Below are 12,390 nucleotides of genomic sequence, written 5' to 3'. Positions count from 1 at the left end.
CCATAAAAACAGAGACCATAAAGGCCAAAATTTTAGACAATGAGCTAGATTTTCAGTTCTGCTCTGCTCCCTTTGTGGTGTTCATGCAGTACAAAGAGAGTAGAAACTCCCTGTATATCACCTTATGGAGATTTCCTGGTATGAAGAAGTCCTCATCAGGCATAGGTGTAGCCAGCCTTTTATGTCCCTCCTGTTCCTCTCATTTCACCCAGTACTAGAGATGTGTAAAGAACACAGCCAGAGCTCTGGCAAACCCCATTTGGCATATGTTCCCTTAAGGATCATTGCCAGCTGATGTAACTTATTGCAGCCTCTAGGAAGCTCTCACCTACCCGGGGTCCAAGGTGGAACCAAGCACAGAATCAGGCTCCCTGACATTTACCCATCTTCTCAGTGCCAAGTAGATCTCAACTGCAACAGAAAATCTGACCCAGCCTTTAATTTTGCACTTCCAGGTTTGTGCCTAAAATAGATTGTAGTCACATAATTGTGGGTGCAGATAATTCTAAATGAGAGGTGTTAGACATTTGACTATCTGATGCACCCATAAATCGAGTAGCTAGATGTCTAAATCTTTTTTGTTCTTCTTTGAGTAGTGTCCCCATGAGCGCTCCATGTGTCATGATGTACATGTGCCCATTCACTCTTAATCAGAGATTTTCATCAGGAGCATCTGTAGATCTGTGCCTGCACTCTAGACACCCTTGTGCCCTGATACTGTAAGAATATAGGGAGGAGCAGACTCACTGCCACTCTAGTTCCTTCTCAACTGCCTGCAGCTTCAGACGGAGCATCATGGTATCCATTGGCCAGCTATGTGCCTGGCTATACCTCACTTTATTTATCTTTTATCTTAGTCTTTAGTTTTTCTTTATTTGTTCTGTTAATTAGCAGAGTTTGTGCTTTGAGTGGCGTTTTCCGCCTGTCCTTGTTTGCCCATGTTGGGCTTTGTATTTTATTCCTCAAGTTCAGGTTCTGCCTAAGACCCCGGACTTCAAACCTTGCCAGCAACAGACATTCAACAGAGAGACTCACATCCACTCCAAATGTAAGATCTGTCCTTTAGTGCTTTAACACCTGTTTTGCCGTGGCAGCGCTTTAACGTTCCTGTGTCCCATCCCCCTCAGGTCGGCAGGGGGCGCAGCAACATTAAAGCGCTGCTGCGGTAAAGGGCCCTGCAGCGCTTTAATGTCCCTGCCCCATTGCCCCATCCCCACAGCCTCCGCTGGGCAGGGGGAGGGCAAAGGGAGCAGTTGCCCAGGGGCCGGCGATTTAAAAGGGCCCAGGGCTCTGGACGCTGCACAGCAGCGGTGTCTGGAGCCCCAGGCCCTTTAAATCAACACAGGAGCCCTGGGCGGCGCGGGCCAGGTGGCCTGAAAGGGCTGGTTGGAGGATGCTGACCCCAGCCCTGCCCCTGCAGCCTGAGGCCCCGCCCCTTCCAGGAGCTGTAGCCGCCTCCCCGCCCCCCAGGCCCATACCAGTAAATGGCCTAACTTACTTTCACCCCTGTGTATAGATTTCATCAGGTCCACACTGGACTCTGTGTGCCAGAGTGTACTTCCCCAACAACAGATTCGCCACAATGTCAAACCTTGTTTCAACAATTCAACAATGTTCACAAATCACTGCAAACGCCTGCCTATAACTCCTGGGCCATATGGCAGCCTTTTCATTCTTGACTCCTTTAGCAAGACTTCAATCTTGGTGTCTTCAAGCATGGTTGAAAACCATCTACATCCCCAACAATCATAGTCTATCCAAGCAGGTGTCTGTTGCTCAGAAAGTCCTCACTTCACTAAATTGGTAGAAGAACCCTCAAAATGGGTGTGTGGGAGTTCCCTTCCTACAGTTTCCTCCCACAAGGATTATCATCCCAGATGCTCCCTGATAGGTTGGGGCTCACAGTTCCAGAAAGTGACAGCACAGGGCAAATGGACCCCTCAGGAGATGAGCCTCCATGTCAACATACTGAAGCTCAGAGCAGTTTGTTACACTCGCCAATAGTTCCCACCACACACCAAGGGCCACCCAATCAGAATAACGCTAGTCAACAGAGCAGCAATACAGTACATCTCTCTGGGGACCACTCTGGACTTCCCCCAGCTAGACATGTCACATCTTAAGCCCATACAGTGAGCTGCCTGCTCACCTACCATGCCAGCTACCAAAGCCTTCCTGTGCAAACCTTCCTGCCATCCCCTGCACTGGCCCCTCCACCTCTCTCCCACCCTCTACAGTTGTTCCAAGCTTTTCACTTTGAAAATCTATTCTACCTATTCATATTTAATCTTGACATAATTCAGACTAAATCTCTACAAAGGACCTAGCCCTTGAAGGGTCTGACCAGCCTTCACCTCCTACTGAAAGCAAGGGAGATAAGGCTTCTCCATTCCTCACAGGATTGAGTCCAATCCTGCACCACTCAGGACAACAGGAATGTTGTCCACAGGAGCAGCCTGAAGCCCCCAGAACCCACATAGCTAGCAAAAGCCCCAGTTATTAGTTACCACAAGAAGCAATGCTTACAGCTCTGAGCAAATAGCTGTTGCCAAGCAGCAGGAACACTTTTTTCCACATCAGTTTTGCTTTCCTGGTGTTTACTCGTCTGTTTCTCCTCTCAAAAACACCTGAGGAAGGCAGGAATCCAGAGCATTTGAGTTTTGGACAGAAAAGATGATCAAAAGTAAGGACAGCTCTGTCTTGAAGTTTAAGATGGTAGTAAGTCCTTGGTAAGTCATGTGCCAGAGCCGGAATGCTAATCCATAATAAATTGACAAAGAATTTCAATTAATGGAATATAGAGGGAGGAGCTTCATATAACCTTAGGCTTTGGCCACATCTGACTTCTTGTTGTGATCCCTTTTTCCCATTGAGTGTGTCTCCTGATTTGTCCCCATGACTCCCAGAAGTCAAAAAGAGAAACAAAAACAATTCAGCACTGGAAAAAATAATTCAAACATCTGAAACACAATTGAAAGTTCCATTTCACGTTTAACAAAATAGTTTAGATGCAGTTGAGAATGAAAGGGTATGGCAGTGTTTCATCTGGCTCATACTACTGTGTAAATCTAATGTAAAATGTTATTTTTTATCTAGGCTAAAAAATCAATTGATTCCCACTTGAGTACACTGGCAGATTTTGCAATAGAGATGTTTGACGTTCTTGATGAAATCAACTATCAGTCTTACAACGACTTTGTCCTCCGAGTTGGTAAGTCATGTTTCTAGAGTTAGCCTATAAAACGTAGCATTGCTGTTGGCTGCCTTCCCCATTTTATCCGAAGAGGTTCAATAGTAGAGAATTGCCCATATATTTTAATGAAAATTGCTCATATTCAAGTTTCACTGAAGAGCATGGAACCAGAAGAGTCTAGATCGATGGCTATTTTATCATCAGCATGTTTGCACAACTGCCATTAATTTAAGGGGAATTACACATGCAGAAGGTGGGAATGAAAGCATCGAGATTAAGGGTGCTAGTCTTTATGTTCAAGACCAATTCCAGTTTGGTTAGTTACGTGATGCTTAGCTAAAATTCTTTTAGCGTTTCAGTTGCATATGGTTAGCTTTCATTCCCTGTCATACTCTGTTCTCTAATATTGCTGTGCTTTGTTAAACTGCTGCAGCATTCCACTCCAGAGCTAGCTGTACTTCACTGGTGTGTGTACATGTTTTGTGTGCATATATAGTTTGGAAAATGCTTTGGAATCTTTGAGACCTTTCTTACGGTATCAAGAAAGGCCTTTTAGCTCATTTCCTCGCCTAGTTGCTGCAGCTTCTGCTTCCTCGAACAAATCAAACCCTCCTCCCCCGCTTCCTCCTTTAGCCCTCTCATGCCACACACACATTCTCTCCTCCACATGAAGAACTGCACTGTAATCCTCACCCCTGAAAGCCAGTTCCCTTCTGCAGCCTTCGTTGCTTCAATGCGATCCCTCCTTCCGGCCCTTCCTCAACGGTAACTCCATGGCTGTTCTCATCTCAGTGAAATCCTCTGATTTGACATGCTTCCCCCACCCTCACCCCTTTTGTTTCCTAGCCCATTGGTTGAGTTGTGCGCTCAAACTGGAGCGGATCAATTGTGCACTTAAAGTGGAGTGGATACACTAGCAGCCAAGCGGTGAAAGTGGTCATAGACCATGACGTCAATAGTAAGGAGACGCGAGTCATGCTACAGTCCTGAACTCCCCCACCGCCCAGCAACTGGAAGCTTTCCTCCATCACTGGTACAATAACTTCCTCCAAAGTGTCCTTAGAAGACTACAGTGTGGCTGGCCATGCTCAAGTGTGCAAGGGACAGACAGAGCACCAGGATCCCTCTCCCCACTTAACTTGTGCAACTTGTCATGGGGAAGCCACAATTCTCATCCTTGCACAGGGCCTGAGACCATTAGAACCAGCAGCTGTGCAAGAAACCGCAAAAGGCGCTCCCCACTTCCACACTAGCTGGTGAAATCAGCATAGGGCCTGGGAGCTAATACTGTGCCTCCAAAAAGGAAATGTGTGTGCCAGTTCTGAGCGCTTCTCCCCTGATAGCACTCCCAGGGGAGCCTGTGTGCCTCTGCATGCAGAATATATCCCTTGTCTGGTGCTGGTATCAGAATTTCTCATGTGACCTGCTTCCCCTTGCCCCAACTCTTGATGCTTCCCAGCCCAATGGCGGTGCCTGGTCGGTGCATTTTCGCTTAGGAGGCTGTCTCTTAAAAAGCACAATAGAGCCCGTAAGAAGTAATCAAGGGTCAATAACCTCATGCCGTGACATGTGCTACAAAATAGCTGATACATTTTATGCCAGAGGTGATTCTTCCTCTCCTCCTCCTCCCCCCAGGAAGATTGAAATTGAGAATTTCCCTCATGAGATTAGAACAGTTTTTTAATTTGAGTTAAAATAATGTTACATTTCACGTGTGCTCCGTGTGCCTGTATAGTTCAATTTCTAACACTCTTCGGGATCCTGGGTGTTGAAAAGCTCTAATATAAGATGATGCTATTGTGTACTATGACAGGTAAAAACATTGAAGTCATTTATGGCGAAACAGTTGGAAAGAGTAACTTTTTCTCTTAGATCTATGTCACAGCACTTGAAGCAGCAACAACAAAATAAAAGCCATTGTTCTGATTTTAGGTATTAATGTTGGGCCTGTAGTGGCAGGAGTTATTGGGGCCAGAAGACCACAGTACGATATCTGGGGCAACACTGTAAACGTTGCCAGCAGAATGGATAGTACTGGAGTGCAGGGTAAAATTCAGGTGAGTACATTCCAATCACTCTGTATCAGTTTGAAGTTCCTGTTTATTAACAATCCTATGATTACATTTTCAAGGCTGCTTAGAAAGCTCAGCCTCAATCTTTTCATGTTTCTTATGAAGGTGGCAACATCCCCAAGGTGATTCAGGTGCCTGCTGTGTAGTTATTCTTCTGTTATCTGCTCCACTGCTTTGAAGTGGTGAAATCAAAGGATCAACAAACCACAAAGGGAGGTTTCACCTTCAAATTCCTGCTGTACTGCACTCCGTTGGATTATAGGCCTGAATCTGCAGTCTTTATGCAGGCCAATCACCCCTAAACTTCTACTTCACTCTGGGAATTTTGCCTGAATAAGGACTACAGGATAAGGACCTATATCAGATTGCATTCAGTCACATCTTGTATAGCTTGTGGAATCTTTCTGGATGAAAGGTGCTGCACACTTGTAAAATATTATTATTCTCTGAGATTGTCCTGAAACAAAGCTGCAGCTCCTAGCACAGACTGAACTTTGGGGATGCCTGTATCTGAACTTCACATTTGGCCAAAATCTCTGTTACTGTAAACTAGCTTCAATGAAGCTGTGCTAGCTTGCACCACTGGAGAATTAGACCCTGTGTTTCTAATGAGAGAACCAAAACCCCAGCTCCTTAGGCCCCATCTCACTATTCATTATTATAATTATTACCACCAAAGCACGTACCAGGGGAAACCAAAACCAATTGTTACTCATTCATTCCATGGAGCATCTTTCATCACAGTTAAAGAATAGAATATCAGGTTTGGAAGGGACCTCAGGAGGTGATCTAGTCCAACCCCCTGCTCAAAGCAGGGCCAATCCCCAGACAGATATTTACCCCAGTTCCCTAAATGGCCCCCTCAAGGTTTGAACTCACATCCCTGGGTTTAGCAGGCCAATATGCAAACCACTGAGCTATCCCTCCCCCCATCTATGGAATGGCCATAGAGAAGTATAATTCTGTTTTCTTACTCTAGGATTAACCCTAGCTAATTGATAGGAATGGTAAAATATAATACTGGCTTTTCTTACCCACAGGTGACAGAAGAAGTTCAGCGGATATTAAAGAGGTGCACTTACGAGTTTGTGTGCCGAGGTAAAGTCAGTGTAAAGGGAAAAGGCGAAATGTTGACCTATTTTCTTGAAGGAAAGGCCAATGGAAATAATTCACAACCACGGTCTTTAAACTTAGAGCGGAAAATGTACTCCTATGGGAGAACAAACATTCAAACCAAACTGGGCACCAGTTGTCCATCAGTGTCCTCAGTCGCCAGCTTTACTGTAAAAGCTGGGCTTGGAGCACTTCAAGCATCAACAACCCACACAAATCAAACATTACATTACCTTCCTTCTGTGCCAGCTTTGAAAGAAGCATAGAGCAGAGAAAATTTGGTTACGGCATTCGCAGTGAACTCAGAGAGCAAAGGTTGCCTGAATTTTCACCAGGAGGTCAAGGATCATAGGCCATGGCATCAACCAAGGATCACTACAACCCAACCAAAGAGAACTTGGGAACTGCATAAACGAACTCTTGGAATGGAATAAATAAGGGCTAGCAATTCTGTTAGGAAAAGTCTAAACCCAATTTTTTGGAAATAGGGAATATTTTCTTGGCATTTTTAAAGGATAAATGCTATAATTGAAAAAAGTGTACACGTGACACTGTATTTGTGTGTGTATATATATATTAAATCTATATATGCACATATACAAACACTCCTATATAGAGATAGATAATAGAGATTTATATAGATATAAAATATGTATTTATTTACACATCCACCTGCAATGGCATAAGGGAGAGATTTCTCTTACCACCATATCCAGTATTGTTGGGTCTGAGGTTAGTAAAGCTGCTATTAGGAAAGGAGGGTGAGATGATTGAAAATTATCTTGGGCTATAGCAAGAGTTATGGAAACCTTGCTCCACTGCTTGAAATAAGGAAACAAGAATTAGTCCGAGATTGGTAAATGAAGGCTGAATTAAAGCCAACTGCTAAATTGAGGTATCTTTTAAGTTTTATTTGCATGTTCAGTAGCTTTGAATGCTTTCCAGTTACAATTACAGCACAATGCTATGAGCTAGACAAGAGACAGGGCTTAGGAATTTGACCAGATACTAATAAATGTTCTTTCCATTGACAAAGAAGGTTGCTAAAATACTGTCTTTCTGTAGGCCATTTTGGCCTTGTATGAGACAGAGGTGCCATCCTGCGAGCACAGCAATATGCTTATGCAATATAGAAACAATCTTTCCTGTTTTATGCACATTGCCAATTGTATTGAAGGTAGAGAACAGTGTGGGACTCTCTTTTTGCAGTAGCAGACTTCCACTGAAAGCACAGATTTTCTTGCTCAGTGAGGATTTAGGCCTGTTGGAACCGTTCAAAGGGCTGACCAGTATCAGTTACAAATGTGCTGTTAGTATTGTTATATTTGTATATTTGCCAATATTTAAAAAAAAATTGATGCCACTGTTTTATTATATATCCTAATTCAGCACCAGGCTTGTTCTTCTGAGTTACACAATTACAGAAAGTATATACCTATTTTTGAAGATAGGACTCTGAAAGGCAAGCACATCAAACTTTCTCCAAATGACGATCATGTTGGTAAACTTCCCCTGAGTTAGAGGGCTGCTCTTAATTTGCATAAAAGGGAACCTATTTCAGCCACTCTCATGATCTCTAATAAACAGATGCAATCCACAAAGATTACCTGTCCCAGCATACAGTGTTTCATCTTGAGTCAAGATGATGTGGAATGCACGTATGTATTAAAGATGAGGACAGCGGGTCATGTTGCAGAGAGGCCTAGGCCACAGGTAGTCCAGGGGTTGCTGCCATACAACACTCCAAGGTACAGGCAGCACACACAAGTGAAATACACATTGCCACTGGGAGAGGCTAGAAGCTAGTTTTGTTTAAAAAATATTTAAATGTGCAGAATGTACAACAGAACAAAACTGTTGTATTTGCTGTACAAGTTTCCTACTATCTAATGCACACGTCAGTTGCACAGTTCCCATCTCAGTGCAGGAGCCACTAGAAGTTTATTATTGACTTCAGTAGGAACAGGATTGGGTTTTAAATTCTGACTGTGATTCTGATACTAGAGGCTTTTATTTGGAGTAGGCTTTTGTCATGGATAAGTCTGTCTGTCATCTTATGCCACACCCATTACCGTGGTATCCGAACACCTATATTAAGTCTTAAGGCATACACCCCAGTCAAGTTCTATAGGCCACTTCTTTTTTAAACTGCGCATCCATATGCCAGTGTGCTTGCAATGATCCTTGCATTCACCCAAGAGTTCAGAAGGAACTCAAATATGAAATTGCAAAGCTACTAACTGTCGTATGTAACCTGTCACTGAAGTCACTCTGTACCAGATGACTGGAAGGTAGCTAATGTAATGCCAATTTTTGAAGAGGACTTCAGAATAGATTCTGGCAATTACAGGCCAGTGAGCCTAACTTCAGTACCAGGCAAATTGGTAGAAACTGTAGTAAAGAACAAAACACATAGAAAAACACAATTTTGAGGGGGGAAGAGTCAACATGGCTTTTGTAAAGGGAAATCATGCCTCACCAATCTATTAGAATTTATTGAGAGAGTCAACAAGTATATGGATAAGAGTGATCCAGTCAATATAGTGTACTTGGATTTTCAGAAAGCCTTTGACAAGGTCCCTCACCGTAGGCTCTTAAGGAAACTAAGTAACCATGGGATAAGAGGGATCAGTGGATCAGTAACTGGTTGCAAGATAGGAAACAAAGAGTAGGAATAAATAGTGAGTTTTCACAATGGAGCGAGGTGAACAGCGGGGTCCCGCAGCCATCTGTACTGGGACCTGTGCTGTTCAACATATTTATTAATGATCTGGAAAAGGGGGTGAATAATGAAGTGTCACAATTTGCAGTTGACACAAAATTATTCAAGATAGTTAAATCCAAAGCAGACTGAGGAGTTACAAAGGGATCTCCCAAAGCTGGGTGACTGGGCAACAAAATGGCAGATTAAATTTAGTGTTGCTAAATGGAAAATAATGCACCTTGGAAAAAATAATCCCAGCTGTACATATATAATGATGAGTTCTAAATTAGCTGTTCCCACCCAAGAAAGATCTCAGAATTACTTTGGATAGTTCTCTGAAAACTCCTGCTCAGTGTGCAGCAGCAATCAAAAAGGCTAACTATATCCTAGCAACTATTAGGAAGGGGATAAAAAAATAACACAGAAAATATCATAATGCCACTATATAAAACCATAGTATGCCCACACCTTGAATACTGTGTCCAGTTCTAGTCGCCCCGTCTCCAAAAGGATATAGTGGAACTGGAAAAGGTTTCAGAGAAGGGCAACAAAGATTAACAGCTTCCATATGAGAAAAATTAAAAAGATCGGGGCTGTTCATCTTAGAAGAGAAATGACTAAGTGGGGATATGATAGAAGTCTATAAAATCATGAATGGTGTGGAAAAAAACAAAAACCAGAGGTCACCTGATAAAATTAGTAGGCAGCAGGTTTAATGCAAAGAAAAGGAAGCAGTTTTTCACACAACTCATCTGTGGAACTCATTGCCATGGGATGTTGTGATGTCAAAAAGCACAACTGAGTTAAAAAAATAACTGGGTAACTTCAGGGAGGATAGGTCTATCAATAGCTATTAGCTGGGATGGTCAGGGACGCCAACCCTAAATCTTTTGACTGCCAGAAGCTGGCAGTGGAAGATGGGTGGATCACTCCACAATTTCCCTTTCTGTACACTTCCCCTAAACCTCTGCCATGGACCATTCTTGGAGACAGGATACTGGGTCTGCCCATTATAGGAGCTCTTTTGTTCTTATTGTAAAGATTTTTTAATGGAGTCTCTTTATGGACAAATGTTGTCCCAACAGTTGCAGAGTGTGGGAGTAAACATGATGAAGTTTGTTTTCAGCTCTCCATGTAGCCAAATCAATGCTATATTGTGTATCATAGATTTGTAGAAGTTATTTTATTCATTTCTGTAGCAATTTTCAGTGTGTCAGTACAGAGACTGAAAGGCTAGATTTGCGGTTAAAGCACTGAACTAGATTGATCTGAGTCAATTCCAGGCTCTGCCACAGATTTCCTGTGTGACCTTGGCCTAGTCACTTCATCTCTGTGTATTTCTGTCTTCAGATTGTGGATAATAATAGTTCCCTGCCTCACAAGGGTGTTGCTGGGAATAAAATCATTAGTTCAAAAACTATAGTGATGAGGGCCCTCTAAGTAAACAGATCACACACAGTTTGAAGCAAACTGTATTAATGCAACATTGAGATTGTATTGTTCAAATAAAAAGTTATCAGGAAATGCAAAGGATGAGCTATGAGAATTCCAAGAGCTATGAGAACTTGGTCACATTGCATATCCTGTATGTTTTATAATATGCATTTTATGAAGTAAACCAACCTATGTTAAACTAGACATTTAACCAAAATGGAAAATTCTGTATAGGTGCAATACCATCCATTAACTTATACACTTACTGACATTGTGAGTTAAACCGTACAGTTTAGGGTCATTCATTCCTACTACAATTCCAGTTATGTCAAATTAAAACCATTTTTTTCATTTATTATTAGTTTTAGTAGTAAATTTACTGTAGCACCAGGAGCCCCAGTCACGGACCAGGACTTCATTGCACTTGGTGCTGTACAAACAGAACAATAAGATGGTCCCTGGCTCCAAGAACTTACAATCTAAATAATTGTCTAGGATGTTTAAAAGCAGGAAATATGAAGGGGAAATGGCCTTGGCATCTAATGTCACTGAAGTGATGGAATGAGGAAGAGTGAATTCCTCCCTTTGCTGTTGCTGTAGTTGGGGGCAATTCTGCAGTGCTGGTTTAACAAGGCAGCAGTACATCGGTTTACATTGTGATGGCTGCATCTTTCCAATGGAAAAAACAGATGGTTTAGAAATTAAAACAAAGTTACAATAGAAACTGTTTTGCAGCCATTACAGCAGGCACTACTAGGTACCCATTCTACTAATGTTGTATTAAAAGTGTATTTTTGCCTTTCTGCTCTCGTTTCCTAGTTGTCTGACTTTCCCAATTTAATTTCTTGGTGTACATTTTTGTATCCTCTTTTGAATGACATATTTCTGTAGTCTCTCCACCCTTTTACGTCCCCATGTATGCCTTTGGCAAGCTTTATGCAGGAAAGAAAATAGCAGTAATAACTGTGCTCAGCCCACAAAAGCATGTGATTCTTCACAAATTTAAGAAATGTCCTTACGTTTCTTTGTGGCAACCATCTGAAGATAATAATTGGCCTGATCCAAAGGCCATGGAAGTAAATATAAAGCTTCCCATTGATTTCAGTGGGCTTTGGATCAGGGCGCATTTCTCCTATATTAGATTTATTATTTTTTCAATTCATGCTCTGAGGTTTTGCACTGGATGATCTTGCTGTAGCCCCATTAAGGGGTCAGTGCTGCCCTTTGATACACGTATGTACTTCCCATTTTAATTAAGGGAAGTTACATGGACACATCATGGGCAGAATAGTGTCCTAAGTTTACATTTATTCTTGTGTAGCTGTTGGCTTGAACACTTAACTGGGAGGAGCCCTACAATAAACTGGTGCCAGTTTTGGCAAGATGTCGTTAATGTCTGTCAATTGCAAGCACAATATTTCACATCAGTTTGCATGTTTTCTCTTAAGATAATAGTAATAATTTTAAAGTCTTTCATTCTTTACATAAGCAGATAAACATCAGAAGTCTTCAAACTTCCTTCTCTCTTGGGAACTAATTTCAAAATGTTCCTATGTTACATTTATGTTTCAATGATTATTTTTTATTCTACCATGATTACAAACTGGCATTCAGCTGAATTACTGGCTAGATATTTCCAAACATTTAACACACGGATCGATTAAAAAGCAATTTTACCCAACAGGGAAAGTGCATTGTTTCTCTGTAGATGTTCTCACCTGTGAGTATTGACATTCCATTACCATCATCTGAAACACAAGCACACCTTGTAATAGTGAGCTCTGCTCCCTTTAGGTGAGATTTTGGGAGAGCCTGAACTTTCGTCGGGCCTGAACCTGCATTCTTTGTGCACCCAGAAGTTCTATGGAAATCAG

At 42.2% G+C, this 12,390-nt stretch overlaps 1 protein-coding gene across 1 annotated transcript in view; it reads left to right on the top strand.

Moving 5' to 3' along the window:
* ADCY1 (adenylate cyclase 1) overlaps positions 1–6,921 on the top strand; it is a 224,952-nt gene extending 218,031 nt beyond the window's left edge. Inside the window, exons 18-20 of the mRNA XM_045005001.1 lie at positions 3,097–3,211; positions 5,126–5,250; positions 6,306–6,921. Coding sequence (XP_044860936.1) covers positions 3,097–3,211; positions 5,126–5,250; positions 6,306–6,644 — 579 coding nt within the window. The 3' untranslated portion in view covers positions 6,645–6,921. The remainder of the gene's footprint in view (positions 1–3,096; positions 3,212–5,125; positions 5,251–6,305) is intronic.
* Positions 6,922–12,390: the final 5,469 nt, after the last annotated feature.

The sequence above is a fragment of the Mauremys mutica genome, chromosome 2, assembly GCF_020497125.1.
Source record: "Mauremys mutica isolate MM-2020 ecotype Southern chromosome 2, ASM2049712v1, whole genome shotgun sequence".
Taxonomy (NCBI): domain Eukaryota; kingdom Metazoa; phylum Chordata; order Testudines; family Geoemydidae; genus Mauremys; species Mauremys mutica.
This window is presented reverse-complemented; position numbering and strand designations above follow the sequence as displayed.